Source organism: Bos javanicus, chromosome 2 (assembly GCF_032452875.1).
Source record: "Bos javanicus breed banteng chromosome 2, ARS-OSU_banteng_1.0, whole genome shotgun sequence".
Classification (NCBI taxonomy): domain Eukaryota; kingdom Metazoa; phylum Chordata; class Mammalia; order Artiodactyla; family Bovidae; genus Bos; species Bos javanicus.
This window is the reverse complement of record NC_083869.1, coordinates 112,175,931-112,191,889: the sequence shown is the minus strand read 5'-3', so window position 1 is coordinate 112,191,889 and position 15,959 is coordinate 112,175,931. Positions and strand designations below refer to the sequence as shown.

Below are 15,959 nucleotides of genomic sequence, written 5' to 3'. Positions count from 1 at the left end.
AGTGTAGGAGCTGCGGAAGATGCAGGTTTGGTCCCTGGATTGGGAAGATCCCCTGGAGGAGGAAATGGCAGCCCACTCCAGTATTCTTGCCTGGAGAATCCCATGGACAGAGCCTGGTGGGCTACAGTCCATGGGTTCACAGACAGTGACCACAGACACAACTGAGCGAGTGAGCACGCCAGCACTGATTCTAGTGCCTGCAGCTGCCCAGAGCTTCAGGCTGATCCTGTTTCACTCCTCACCCTCTCTTGCTTTCAGTGGTAACAATTTGTTAAGCACACTTCCAGGGAGTGGATGGTTTTTACATTTAGAATTTGAGATAGCCACACTTGAAAAATCAGACAAAATAAGACCTATGTACCTCAAGGCTTATGAAAGTGTTAGTCGTTCAGCTGTTTCTGACTCTGTGCAACCCCATGGACTTGAGCCCACCAGGCTCCTCTGTCCATGGGATTGATTCTCCAGGCAAAAATACTGGAGTGGTTTGCCATTTCCTCCTCCAGGGAATCTTCCTGACCCAGGGATCGAACCCAGGCATCCTCCATTGCAGGTAGATTCTTTACTGTCTGAGCCACCAGGGAGGCCCCAAGGCTTATGACGAAGTGTTTAATAGTTGGTGGCCCTGCTGTCCTCCTGCTTCTCAGCTGCTCCACATCTTTTCTCTGGGGACCACCCCCCATCCTGCCCTCCTCAGAAGCCAAAATCCTAGTCTACCTTGAAGGCGTGTTCACTTCTCTCTTTCTGCCCCTCATCAGCCTTCTTGCCCTCTCTGCCCAGCCTGACTCAGCGTGGCTGTGGAATTTAGTTCCATTATCTTTTATTATGCTTAAAAAAAATTGTAAACATTTCTTCATGCTACATGGTCATCATAACTCATCTTAGTGACTATATAGGCTATTGAATTAATATGTCATTAACCGATTTGATTATATGGCATTTTCCTTTAATTTTTACTCTTTTGAATAAGGCTCATATGAACTTTTAAAAATACATAGTTCTTTTCTCTTCATCTATTAAAAAGTTTCTGCAGATCAGTTACCAAGCCTGGAATTCCTAAATCAGTTTATTGTTTTTATCATCATCATCATTACTGTTATTATTATTAGGTAGGTAATGTGTTTCTCACTAAATGGAACAGGATTCTTGCCACAGAAGTAGTTCTAATGTGCAGTGCTGACAAAACATCATGAGAACCCTGGAAATGGCACGTTATTGTTGTTCTCAGTTGTTCCTTGCTTAGCCCTGCTCAGCAGTTTCAGTCTGAAATATTTAAAATAAAGAAATATAATCCAGCTCTGGCATTTTCATTTTCCCAGAAATTAAATGAATGATGATCCACTGGGGTGAACAGCAAGACAAATAAGATCATGATTTGATCTCTTACGAAGAGACCTCTCTCTGTTTTCTCTCCATGAAAAACTCTGCAGCCCTACGTGAGTTCATGCTTCTCGGACTAGGAGGGCAAAGGAGACTGATGGTAGGGCCCTCCACACGATCAGCAGGAGTGTAAGGAAGTTTAAAAAGCACTTTAAAAGCACATTTCTTCTCTGGAAGAAATGACACATTTCCTTTCTAAGTACCTTTTGGAAAAGTTTCAGGCTATTGTTTTAAAATAACCTAAACATAGAGCTTGGCAAAATGAACACGTTTCTAAAATTTTTTTTTCTACATTGACACAGTCTTAGACTGTCCAAGAAAATCCCTCTACTAGAAAAATGGGTAGAATAAGCAGCAAGCAAAACGTACAATGAGTTTAGGTGAGTGGGTGTAAGTTGTCAAAACAGTGAAGGAAAAGGAAGCTATTTTATCTTGGTGCAGAGCATGGCTTCCCTAGTGGCTCAGATGATTGAGAATCTGCCCACAATGCGGGAGGCCCAGGTTTGATTCCTGGAGAAGGAAATGGCAACCCACTCCAGTATTCTTGCCTGGAAAATCCCATGGACAGTGGAGCCTGGCGGGCTACAGCCTGTGGGGTTGCGAAGAGTTGGACACGACTGATCGAGTAACACAGAGAGTATGGCTTAGACATTCATGAAGGTAGTTTTTGTAAAAATAAAGCCATCTGGTCTTGATACTTTGATACAGTTTATTAATATCATTCAGGAGTTTTTAATAGCTTGTGCCTATAAAATGTTGCTAAACTGTATTGTTGTGAATAGTAGATTTTGTTTCCAGTTTGCTTAATAGTAAATTTTTTTAGTCTGGAATTTGTTGATTTTTAAAAATAAAACAGCCCAACTTAAGCCTGTTTTAATAACCATTTTTTAAACCAATGAGACGTATCCTAAATACAAAACAAATTTCTGTATTACTTAATAAAAGTTATACAACTTTGTTTAATACACAGTTTCTTGAGAGTGCTGGAGTATTAGGAGTTGAACTTAATATTGTTTTGATTTTATCTCAGAAGTGGGAGATTTTAATTTGTCACCCAAGGAAGTAAAGGAGTATGCCTGGAAAAAGAGCAAGAAGGAATTTTAGATAGAACGTGTGAATATGGAAGTAGAGCCAGCTATCAAGGTCAGCTGCCTGGTTTGAAACCTGATTCTCAAGCAAGGATGGTCTTCTCTCAGCCTGAATGTGATAAAAATTTTTTCAGGTGAAACACCCCCAACAAATAGTACAAGTCTTGCCAATTTTCTAGTGTGTCCGCTTGAGCTGGGTGCAGACCACATGGTAGTCTGATGTTTGTCCTCCAAAGGAAATACTACTGTGTTTCAGAGTTCCTGGGGTCTAGGTAGGTCGCATTTTGACCTTGGGCCAGTTTATCATTCTGAAGCTTCATGAAGTTAAGTGTGATTTTTTCAGGTTAGATGATTGAATGGAAGAGGTGACTTTAAGGTTTTCTGCTCACAGCAGCTTCTCTGCTGTCTGAAATCATTCTTCTTTCAAGAAGACACAGGGAAGAGCACGTCCCCTGAGGCCTCCATTGAACTACTGACGCATTTGTGACTACAACTTTTGGGGTTGATTTTGGGGGGTTTAGAATATGTCCGCATTCTGATCTTTAGACCCTTAAAACCACACAGATAGGGAGCTTGTTAATCGCTTTGAGTGAAGGAAGGTGCTGCCCGACACCCTCATCTCCAAGTGCCTTGGCCTTTACTGTCCTGTTTTCGAGTGGAGTAGAATCCTTGAACAGGCTTTAATGTAATTTTTAGAAATATTTATTTATTTGGCTGCACTGGATCTTAGTTGCAGCCTGTGAACTCTTAGTTGAGGCGTGTGAATTCTTCACTCACGGCACACGGGATCTAGTCCCCCAACTAGAGATCGAACCCTAGGGGCCTTGCATTGGGAGCATGGAGTCATAGCCACCAGACCACCGGGGAAGTCCCTCCTGGAGCAGATTTAATGCTTAGAGGAGAGTTGGCCTTTACCTTCTTATAATTCCTTCTGTTTCATCCCCTGGGTTGAACATATATAATGGAATGTATCCATAAGCATTCTATACTAAGTAACAAAATACTGTCAACAAAATGTGATATTGTGTTAGTAGTTCAGGCCTACTACTACTACTAAGTCGCTTCAGTCGTGTCCGACTCTGTGCGACCCCATAGACTGCAGCCTACCAGGCTTCTCCGTCCATAGGATTCTCCAGGCAAGAACACTGGAGTGGGTTGCCATTTCCTTCTCCAGTGCATGAAAGTGGAAAGTGAAAGTGAAGTCGCTCAATCGTGTCTGACTCTTAGCGACCCCATGGACTGCAGCCTACCAGGCTCCTCCATCCATGGGATTTTCCGGGCAACAGTACTGGAGTGGGGTGCCATTGCCTTCTCCCATTTCAGGCCTAAGGATCATCATTATAAGCGTCTATTGATGATTTTAGGTAAGAGAAAGTGAAAGTCACTCAGTTGTGTCTGACTCTTTGCAACTCCATGTACTATATAGTCCATGGAATTCTCCAGGCAAGAATACTGGAGTGGGTAGCCTTTCCCTTCTCCAGGGGATCTTCCCAACCCAGTTATCCAACCCAGGTATCCCGCATTGCATGCAGATTCTTTACCAGCTGAGCCACCAGGGAAGCCCTTAGATGTGGAAGGCCATGCCAAATGCTACTCATCCTGTGGTGTGCTGCCCAGGGGGACTACTGCCTGGAGAGAAAAGTCCTTGGTAGGGAGGTGAGGGACGAGGGCTTCTGATACAACCTGAGCTCGGTATTTTGGGCACCTGAGGATGACAGCTTGCTAGGATGCAGGGTCTGGGTGTGGGAATCACAAGCATGTCAGTTGAACCCCTGATTTGAGACTACCACTGGTGGTCTCTGAGCCCAGGGGCAATGGGATGCATGGCTCCTTGGGAGTTGTCGCCAGTAGTTGACATACCCAAGGTGGTCTGGAGGGAGGAGCCCACCAGGTAACCTGGGAGGAGGGTGCACTGAGGCATGAGTGGTGAGGGTTGGATGTTGGTGGACGTGCCAAGAACAGAGGCAAGGCCCAGTGTCTTAGGTTGGAATTATTTCTTAAAAAATAAGCAGAAACCTACAACACTGTTATCACATCTAAAGAACAGTGTCTTTTAATATCAGATATCTAGTCAGTGTTCCTATTATCAGCTGTTTCATGATAATATTGGAGAAGGCAATGGCACCCCACTCCAGTGCTCTTGCCTGGAAAATCCCATGGACAGAGGAGCCTGGTAGGCTGCAGTCCATGGGATTGCTAAGTCAGACACGACTGAGTGACTTCACTTTCACTTTTCACTTTCATGCCTTGGAGAAGGAAATGGCAACCCACTCCAGTGTTCTTGCCTGGAGAATCCCAGGGATGGGGGAGCCTGGTGGGCTGCTGTCTGTGGGGTCGCACAGAGTCAGACATGACTGAAGCGACTTAGTAGCAGCAGCAGCAGCATGATAATATAGGCATGTATATGTAACAGTTTGACAGAATCAGGATCTAATAAGTTTCCACATGGTGATTACTTGATGTGTCTGTTAAACCTCTATAGTGGTAGGCTGGTCCTCCATCTCTGTGTTTCCCCCCTTGCAAATTATGTGTTGAAGAAACTAGGTCATTTGTCTACAGAGTTTCCTGTAGTCTTGCTTTTTTGCTGAATAAACCCCAGTGGTGGTGGTTATTGTGTTCCTCTGCATTTCCTGTAGACTGATAGTTGGATCTAGAGGTTTGACCAGATGTATTGTAAAATAAAGTTGGTATCATACTGCACTTATCAATTTTATATAGGGCCTTTTACTTAACATTGTATAATGAACATTTTCCCATGCCATTAAGTATTTTTTCTGTTTCATAACTTCATTTAAATGGTTTCCAACTAGAAAGATCTGTTCCATCAGTTCAGTTCAGTTGCTCAGTCCTGTCCGACTCTTTGCATCCCCACGGACTGCAGCACGCCAAGCTTCCCTGTCCATCACCAACTCGCGGAGTTTGCTCAAACTCTTGTCCATCGAGTCAGTGATGCCATCCACCCATCTCATCCTCTGTCATCCCCTTCTCTTCCTGTTCTGTTCCTTCTGTTCTTGGAAATATCTTAACCTCTGAGATTTGTGGAAGAAGAAAACTAAATAATCGTGAACAGTAACCAAGAACCCACAAATAGTAACAGAGCGGTTTAAACATTACCTCAGAGTGTCAAATTTTGATTTAAGATGTTGAACTACAAACAGTAAACAGTATAGATCTGTTTACACATGCTTTAGTCTGATCTGTGTCTCGCTTTCCCTTTTAATTTTGGATGTGAACTTGAACTTCCTAGAACTTCCTATCACAGTACAGGTACTCATGGAGGAGTCTGCCTGATTCTTGCTTTGTGAACCGTGTGACGTAGGAGCTCGTTTGATGGTGCTTGAACAAAGAGACTGCGTGTCACCATGTCTTCATGGTGCCCATGGCAGACGTGGTATATTAGTACCTGCTTGATTGCAAATGATGAAAATCACTCAGATTCGCTGAGGCTGCTGAGGGTGATTGTGGTGAGGATGCTCGGGTGTCTGCCTCACAGAACCCTCAGAACACAGGAGGGGCCTCAAGAACAGCTGGTGTGAGGCCCCTCCACCTGAACTGTCTCCAGCTTCTTTTCATAGGTCGGCTTCATTCTTCCCCATTTATTAACGTACAGAATTCTCCAGTCCAAACTGCAAAACGTGTGGCCAGAAACAGTCATTTCAACTCCAGGAGAGGTAGAGTCTGTTTCTCTCTCCTGGTTTCTGATTTCCCAGGGAAGGAACTGACTAATCTCTTCTCTGGTCTGACCAGTGGTGATCAGAGGTGGGATAATGTAGAGGAAAATCCTGGATTCAACTTGGCAAAGATTCTGTTGTGACCAGTCCACCGTGGCTGGAAGATGGGACGTGTTGTACAAATGGCAGTTCATACACCAAGGCCTGTCTCCAGGTCACATATAAAATAGCATGATGCCCCCTGTGCTGTTCAGTCATCTTATTTATTTGGATAAATGAGGGTCAACATCTAGTCTTTCTTTATTACGGTCTAATCATTCACAATGATCTTAAATAAGCTAGGCAGATTCTGACACATGCATATACCCACATCACCACCTTTCCACAGCCTGACACGGCCCCAGAAAGTTCCCTCGTATCCCTTTGCTGTGTTCTGTCCTTTCTCAACCCGGGAAGCAGCCACTGTTCCAGTTTTTATCCTCAGAGACCAGTCTTCCTTGTCTCGAACTTCAAACAGAATGGAAACAGAGAGTGTCAGCACTTAGCCTTAATGTATTCTAGCTCAAGGTTGTAAACATTAATTCAGTGCTGGCTGTGAGCCAGAATCTCATTGCTGTTGGAAATACAAGAGTGGCTGTGACAGAGCTGACAGTAAGGGACAAGAGAGAGCTGGGACTCAAGGCGAAGGCAGAGCACGGCTGTGCTGGGCAAGGCGGCCGGTGTCCTGCTCCGAAGGGGATGAGCCCGAGAGCTTCCAGGAGGCTAGGTGGAGTGCAGGAGAGGCATTCCTTATTGTTCTTCTGAGAGAATGAGCCAAAATATTAAACCTGGGCTGTTTTGGTCGTGTGTCCTTTGCCCACCTGTGGGCAGGACTTCCTCATCTCCCACGTGTGCTCTGGTGAAAGGAGAGGCCCAGGGACTGGTGTGGAAGGGTTTCCTCCCAAGGCCAAGATGGCTGGGAACTCTCGGTGAATGAACAGTGATAATGGGCTCCACTCTGTATGCAGGTCTCTCCCAGTTCTCCAGAAACATTTTCTTTCTGTTTACCTCAGCTGCTTTCCTCATTTGGGTGGGATGGCCAAGACACCAAGTTTGCAGTTGGTTGCCAAGAAATCAGTAGTCCTCAGCGTTATTTGTATATCGCTATATAATGAGCACTTTCCATGTTACTGATATTATTTAGAATCCTGACTCCTAGTTCTTTCATAACTTACCATGTATAGACATAACTGTAGGTAGCTATTGGGTTGGCCAAAAAGTTCATTTGTTTGTAAGTAAAAATAAAAGACATATTTTTCATTTTCACCAAGAACTTTATTGAACAGTGTAGTCACTTAACCAAGTGAACTTCCTGGCCAGCCTGCAGGAAAGCCTGGGTTTTCAGACATGACTGAGTGACTGAATAGCAACAATAAATATGTAGAGTATGTGTGTACATGTACATACTAGTATAATATACCATGTTCTCTATGTGTGTGTATGTGTGTGTATTTGTCTAATTTGTCCAATTGATTAATGTTATAAGGTCAATGGGAAATAGTATTGAAAATAAGAAGTTAACGTGGGTGACAAAGAGGATAAATTTATTAAAGACTACTCATTCTTTTCTTTTCTCTACAGGACTATCCGAGTATGGCTGAAAAGAGACAGCGGTCAGTACTGGCCCAGCATTTACCACACAATGGCCTGTGAGTAGCCGCTCTGTTCCACCCAAGAAGAATGTCTTTGATGATTTAAATTTCAAAATGAGCTTGTTGGTTACCCAATACCTACAGCATTCTGTGTTAAAATGCAGGAAGACTCCCCTTCTCTTGCAAAAAGGAAGCTGAGTCAACTGGTTTAACTGAATCAACTTGAACAAAACTGGGGAAAAAAAATAGGAAGAGGAAAGCTGCCCACCTCCCCCATTTTCCTTTGTCTTCATTTTGCCAACTTATGTTAGTAGTAGTTTTCTACTTAGTAATAGCCGATACTGACACTAAATCAGATTCTGAACACTCCTTTGTCTCATTCCTGGCCTTTGTGCTGCTTTTTCTTAAACTGTGGGTACTGTTGGGAAGTTTGGTCCAAGGCACGACACATCCTAAATGGAGATTTTTTTTTCTCAGTAGTCAAACATGTTCTAAAAATAAACCCCAAAAATAAAGATTTTGTATTGAAATTTTAGAAGAGCCCTGAGATGTAGTGACATAAAATTGCAATTAAATCCTGCCCTTCCTGCCTATCTAAGCTTTGCCTCCTTCTCTCCCACTTCTCCATCCCTTTCTTGAAAAAAAGATGTGGTACCACCCAGGTCCAAGCTGGAATCGAGTCCTACCGCCCCAGTGGCCACATGGAAGGCATCATAGCTGCTTATTTCTGGGTGGTTTTGGTCCTTAATGAGATTTTCCTCAGTTAAGGTTTCAATGTGCAGAAGCCCCCCCTGGGAAAAGATACACGGTTCTGGGGCAGGCTTGATGGTCTGTTACTGAAGACCATTATGAAGTTCTCCAAAGAAGAGTGCTTGCCAGGGCCAAACTCTGCGGACACTGCAGCTCCATGAAGAGTTACTGCAGGGGCTGTGGGGTGTGTTACAAACGCAGAGTAGCCAGTTATTCAGCAGATTCTATTCCGTCAGCTTGAGTCACCCTTCCAAGCACTGCCTGTCTTGCTAGCACTTTCTCATTTATTGCAGGGTACCTGCGGGATTTCAATCCTATAAATATTTCCACAAAGGATTAGTAGTTTATCAGGATTTTCCTTTGTCCTACCTTCCACTAACAGCTTGGGCAGGCCGGTCACCTTCTGTCTTGATAACCATTCAATGAGAATGAAGTAGACTTTTTGGAATACTGGTATAAAGCTAACTATTACAAAAGGACCCTTTTATATAATTATAAAATAGTTATAAAAAACTATTATAAAAAGTAAAACTTCATTGTATGTATGTAGTGTGTTAAGACTACCTGAAACCCTAATCATGGTCTCTCGTGCAGGCAGTAGTATCTTCTGTCCTACGTTCACCTTTATTTGTGGGTGGGTCACCTTGGTTACTCAGTGTGGAACATGAAGTGGCCATTGTCTCAGTAAATGTCCTTCAGATCAGATCAGATCAGTCACTCAGTCGTGTCCGACTCTTTGCGACCCCATGAATCGCAACACGCCAGGCCTCCCTGTCCATCACCAACTCCCGGAGTTCACTCAGACTCACGTCCATCGAGTTAGTGATGCCATCCAGCCATCTCATCCTCTGTCGTCCCCTTCTCCTCTTGCCCCCAATCCCTCCCAGCATCAGAGTCTTTTCTAATGAGTCAGCTCTTCGCATGAGGTGGCCAAAGTACTGGAGTTTCAGCTTTAGCATCATTCCTTCCAAAGAAATCCCAGGGCTGATCTCCTTCAGAATGGACTGGTTAGATCTCCTTGCAGTCCAAGGAACTCTCAAGAGTCTTCTCCAACACCACAATTCAAAAGCATTAATTTTTCGGTGCTCAGCCTTCTTCACAGTCCAACTCTCACATCCATACATGACCACAGGAAAAACCATAGCCTTGACTAGACGAACTTTTGTTGGCAAAGTAATGTCTCTGCTTTTCAATGTGCTATCTAGGTTGGTCATAACTTTCCTTCCAAGGAGTAAGCGTCTTTTAATTTCATGGCTGCAGTCACCATCTGCAGTGATTTTGGAGCCCAGAAATATAAAGTCTGACACTGTTTCCACTGTTTCCCCATCTATTTCCCATGAAGTGATGGGACCAGATGCCATGATCTTTGTTTTCTGAATGTTGAGTTTTAAGCCAACTTTTTCACTCTCCACTTTGACTTTCATCAAGAGGCTTTGTAGTTTCTCTTCACTTTCTGCCATAAGGGTGGTGTCATCTGCATATCTGAGGTTATTGCTATTTCTCCCGGCAATCTTAATTCCAGCTTGTGCTTCTTCCAGTCCAGCGTTTCTCATGATGTGCTCTGCATATAAGTTAAATAAGCAGGGTGACAATATACAGCCTTGACGAACTCCTTTTCCTATTTGGAACCAGTCTGTTGTTCCATGTCCAGTCCTAACTGTTGCTTCCTGACCTGTATACAAATTTCTCCATTTAATAAATTTACTTTGGGATTTTGGGGAAGTGGGGCAAAGGTAGATGGAACACCCTCATCCTCTGAGCCTACCTTTTACTCAACTGGGAAAAAAAAAGGCTTCTCTTAGATGAGTAACTCCTTACTTCCAATGGTCCAGTGATGGGTCCGTAGCTGGAAATAGCCACGGCAACCCGGGGACCTCTGACAGTGCTGGGAGATGGTTTGTCATCCTTGTGGATGGTCTTATTAATGCTGTTGACTGTGATTGTTCCCTCCTTCCCTTACACTTCAGATTTTGGCCATAGCTCAGTCTCCTTGAGACCTCAACTGTGGAGTTTATGCCTTTAGAACAAGGAGAGTCTAAGATGGATTTTTCTTGCATTTCCCCCAAATTCTTAGTTCACTTTGTAACTGATTTCTTTCTTGGGACACCAGAACCTAGCAGCAGCAGCACACACTCTTCCTTGGCTTTTGAGTCTTGGGCACATGGCTTTGCTTTCTCCATTGCCATCCCTTGCTATCTTGGCTTAACTGTATCCTCCGGAAGTAGCTCCCAGAACTCTGTGGCTGGAAGGATCAGGAAAAAACAGGACAGAACAGGCACAGCTTCTCTGCCGTGGGTGACTGACACCTTCGTGTTTGTATACATGCATGCAGCCTTTTGCTTCCGGATAGTGGTTATGACCTCCAGCTAGAGCAGTATCTGTGGGTGAAACTGCAGGAACACTGCCAGAAGAAAACAGAATGAATGGATGTTGAGAAATTTGCTTGTCTGTTTTAGGGTGACTTTTAAAATTGAATTCAAAACCCAAGAAGAAAAGTGCCATGTTGCATTTAAAAACTACTGCAGATTCACCAGTTGACATTTTAGTGGTCATCCGTGGATTTAAACTGTTCCCCATGATGAAACAGAGGTGATCAGTAAGTGAAACCTTAGAATATCGCTGTACGTGGACCAATTATGAATCATAACAATCCTCACGTAACAAAAAGAACTTTGAGAATCTGCTTTAGCTGAAGAGAAGTGTAACTGTCAGTTTCTGTTTCTACTGTGTGTGCTGCTCAGATGCTCAGTCATGTCCAAGTCTTTGCAACTCCGTGGACCATGGACTGTAGCCTGCCCAGCTCCTCTGTCCATGGGATTCTCCAGGCAAGAATACTGCAGTGGGTTGCTGTTTCCTCTTCCAGGAGGTCTTCCCAACCCAGAGATTAAGCCTGTGTCTTTTATGTCTCCTACTTTGGCAGGCGGGTTCTTTACCACTAGCACCACCTGGAAAGCCCATCTTCTCTGTGTCTCATGCATTTTTCTTGGTACTATTTTACCAAATCATCACAACAGCTGTTATAAGAAAGATGATATTTTCATCATTTAGTAGACAAGGAAACTGAGGCCAGAGGTTGGAATTCCAGTCCATGTGCATCCAACTCCAGAACTGGGCTGCTCACCACAGTGTGGGGTGGGTCCACAGACTTCTCCTACAAAGGACCAGACATAAATATTAGACTTTGTGGGCCAGACAGTCTCTGTGGCAGCTTCTCAACTCTACCATTGCAGAATCAAAAGCAGTCATAAAGAATACATAGATGAATGAGACTGGCTGTATTCCAGAAAACCCTTTGTTTATAAAACTAGAGTTTAAAGCAAATGATTTTGTACTGCATTGACCTTTTTAAAAGGTCTCTGATTTGAAAGATGATTTGTGTTTTCCTTGTTTGTAAAACTATGTTAACATTCACATTAAAAAAAAAAAGATTATCTTTTTAAAAAAAGTTTATCTGACTAGAAGCCTCCCTTCTAGGAAAAAAGAGCATTTTTATATACTAAACAAATAAACCAGGAAGGCTTGCTTTGTTTTTTTTCAATGTGAGATGTCTCTAACCTTATAAAATTACTCAGCATGTTGTAATTTTTACACAAAGGAGAGGTTTTACATATTCATGTGCAGTTTGTTATAGGATTGAGCATAAAAGAATTGAAAAGAAGCTTAAAACTAAAACATTAAGATTTAGTAACAACTGAAAAGCAAGCAAAAATGATGACAGTGAATCTTTAAAATCATCAAAGGCATTTGATTTGTTGAATATAATTTTGTGTGTGATTATTAAAGAGCATTTTGTGTGACAATAGCATCTATCGTTGGGCTTCCCCAGTGGCTCAGTGGTAAAGAACCTGCCTGCCAATGCAGGAGATGCGGGTTTGATCCCTGGGTCAGGAGAAGGAAATGGCAACTCATTCCAGTATTCTTGGCTGGGAAATCCCATGGACAAAGGAGCCTGGTGGGCTGCAGTCCAGGGGGGTTGCAAGAATTGGACACGACTTAGTGACTAAAACAAACAAACGTGTATCTTTGTGGTTATAATCCTTAAACATGATCATTCTTTGTAGTTTCAAACATCAATATGGTGGATAAGGGTGTACAAACTTGTAGTCTATTCTAATTGTTAGGTGTTAGACAATTTTAGTATCTACATTTCAACGACATAGTTCTTGGAATGCAACTGAAATAGTCTTTTTCTATAGTCTGATCATGCAGCTAACTAACTATGTTTCTGCCTTTGAGTACAATCCAGCTTTTCTTCCAGTTTTCTTCCTTTGGTGGAGAATATCCGCCATGGTAGTTAGAGAACTTTAAACTGTTTTCAAGTGGTAACTTCATTTATAGGATTTTTCTCTTTTACTTTTTTATAAGACGTTTTATTTCAAAGTAAGCTCGAGTTTGTTTGTTTGTTTCTTGGCATTTATTTCTTTCCGTGGTCAATTAAAATTCTTAAGGCTGAAGTGAACCCAAATATTTCTTTTTCCAAGTGTTCCATTTTCTAAATCACTTTAATTTTGATTTTTAGCAGAAGGAAGGGATTTAGAGTTTCTCCTTTCTGAAACTCATTCTCTGGCACACGTTTTCTGGAAGAAGTTTAGGTGGAACCTGGAAGGGTCATGTCTAAGGGAAGAGTCAGGCTGTCTCAGTCACATGACGCTGCTTTAGACAAAGAAACAAGCTGGGATTGTATGAGTCACTGCAAAACGGAACCTTTTTTGACCATTGGGGAAAAAAGACAACAACAAGTAATCCCCAAGTAGCCTCCCCAGTTTGCTCACATGCCTTGGAATGGGAATTGTGGTACTGGACACCTCTCTTTCCACAGATGCCCGCCACTGTTTTGCCTGTGATGGGGAAGGGAGGAGGGGCAGGATGACCCACAGAGTTTGGGTGGCAGATCACCTGCTCTAAACACTGGTCCCCACACCTTTCCAGAACTAGGTAGGAATTTCAGTCAGATGAAACTTCACGCTGACTCGCTTCACCCAAAGTCATAAAAGTAACTTGGAAGGTTATTAAAGTTAAAATTTGAAACTAAAACAGCAGAAAGAAATTTAATAACATTTTTTAAAATAAAACATCTTTGCCCTCTTTTTTTTTTTAACCTAAGTCATATAGCTCTTTTTAATAAAGTACCTTGAACAATGACTTAACGTGCTTAACTCTGCTCATAATATGATCTTTGTCTTTCTGGCAGCTCCCTGCTCTGCTATGGCTTACCATCATGATAGTAGACGGATATTTGTGGGCCAGGATAATGGAGCTGTGATGGTAGGTAGCTTCCAGAATGTATTCATTGTATTGACCTCCCCATGTTCACCGTTGGACAGTTTAAATAAAGCTAACAAAGAATGCCCAGTTGTTTGGCATTAGGAAATGTTTCATTCAGTACAGATGGTAGACCCCAAAATGGATTAATTCTAGAATTAACTAGCATTAATTAATAAATTAATAAACTCCAGATTTTCCTTGACTTATGACGAGGCTTTGTTCTGATAAACCCATTGTAAGTTTAAAAATATCGTTAAGTTGAAAATACACTTAATACACCTACTGAATATCATAGCTTAGCCTCACCCACCTTAAACATGCTCAGAACACTTACATTAGCCTACCATTGGATGAAGTCATCTAACACAAAGCCTATTTTATACTAAAATATTGAATATCTCATGTAATTTATTGAATACTGTACTGAAAGTGAAAAACAGAATGATTGTATGAGTCCAGCATGGTTGTGTGTCGGTTGTTCACCCTCAGGACGCTGAATAGGGGCTGTGGCTGCCCTTGTCCAGCATCACAAGAGAGGATCATACGGCTTATCACCCTTCTGGGAAAAGATCAACATTCAAAAGTCAAAGTATAGTTTCTACTGAATGTGTACCGATTTTACACCATTGTAAAACTGAAAAATCATAAGTTGAGCCATCCTAAGTCAGGGACCAGCTGTAGCTCCACGGAGCTCTGATGATTGATGGCTGATTCTCAGGCTAACCCACAATGCACAGCCTTTGTACAGGAAACATGAGTCGCGTGGCAGCCCCATCCCTGAGCCCATGAAGGAGGAGACTGGGGCAAGGAGGACGTGGGGGAGATCACGCGCATGCGTGTGTGTGTGTGTGTGTATGACAGAGGAGGGAGAAGAAGAACAAGATCAGGGACCAGTCATTCGGCCAACAACTCGTGTAACTCTTTGAGGCAGTGCTTCTCAAACCATCTTTGGTTAAGGACCAGATATTTAAATTTTCAATTTATTAGAGATTGGTGTTTTTGTAAGTCTAATTGTGTGTGTGTATGTATATATTTCATTAAGATGTAATTCATATAGCATAAAATTCACCAAAGTGTGCAATTCAGTGGTTTTATAGTATAGTTACAAAATTGAAAGTGAAAGTGTAGTCACTCGGTCGTGTCTGACTTTGCGACCCCATGGACTGTAGCCTGCCGGGCTCCTCTGTTCGTGGGATAACCCAGGCAAGAATACTGGAGTGGGCTGCCATTCCCTTCTCCAGGGGATCTTCCCGACCCGGGGATTGAACTTGGATCTCCCTCATTGCGGTCAGATTCTTTACTGTCAGAGCCACAGGGTGCGTATGCATATATCTCATTGAGATATACTTCATATACCATGAAATTCACCAGCTTGACGTGTGCGGTTCAGTGGTTTTATAGTATAGTTTCAAGATTATACAACCGTTAATAGTCTAGATTATTTTTATCAGTGCCTCCCACCCCCAAAAATAAATCCCATATCCTTTAGCAATCACTCTGCATTGTACCTTTCTTCAGTTCCTAGCAGTCTGTAATATACTTTCTGAGTTCATTCTGAACATTTTATGTAAATAGAATCATTAAATGTATAGCTTTTTATATTTGGCTTTTTTCACTTAGCATCATATTTTCAAGGTTCATCTGTGTTGTAGCTTGAATTAATCCTTCAGTCCTTTTTGTGGTGGAATAATATTCTGTTGTATGCCACACTTTGTTTATCCATTCATTAGTTGATAGATAGTTGGATTATATCTACCTTTTGGCTACTATGAATAATGTTGCTATGAACAGTCACATAAAAGTGTGTGTGTGAACCTGAGTTTTCCATTTTATTGGGTATACACATCTAGGAATGGAATTGTGGGTCATATGGTAACTCTGTATTTAATTTTTTACAGAACTGCCAAACTGTTTTCGAAATTACTGTACCATTTTACATTCCCACCAGCAATCTATGAAGGTTCTAAATTTTTACATATTTACCAACACTTATTATTTTCTGATTTTGTTTATTTCCTAGTCAGTGTGAAATGATGTCTAGCTTATCTAATTTGTTGGGAAATCATTGTTGATAGCAGCCTTTTTTAGTCCTGTTTATTTCTGTAAGATTTAATAGTCCCCTTTTCATTCCTGAGTTTAGTAGTTTGAGTCATTTCTCTTTTTTTTCCACCACTCTA

General features: G+C 42.2%; 1 protein-coding gene across 1 annotated transcript in view; it reads left to right on the top strand.

The window, feature by feature from the left end:
* WDFY1 (WD repeat and FYVE domain containing 1) overlaps positions 1-15,959 on the top strand; it is a 55,054-nt gene that overhangs the window by 13,839 nt on the left and 25,256 nt on the right. Inside the window, exons 2-3 of the mRNA XM_061386456.1 lie at positions 7,757-7,824; positions 13,709-13,782. Of these exons, the coding sequence (XP_061242440.1) occupies positions 7,757-7,824; positions 13,709-13,782 (142 nt within the window). The remainder of the gene's footprint in view (positions 1-7,756; positions 7,825-13,708; positions 13,783-15,959) is intronic.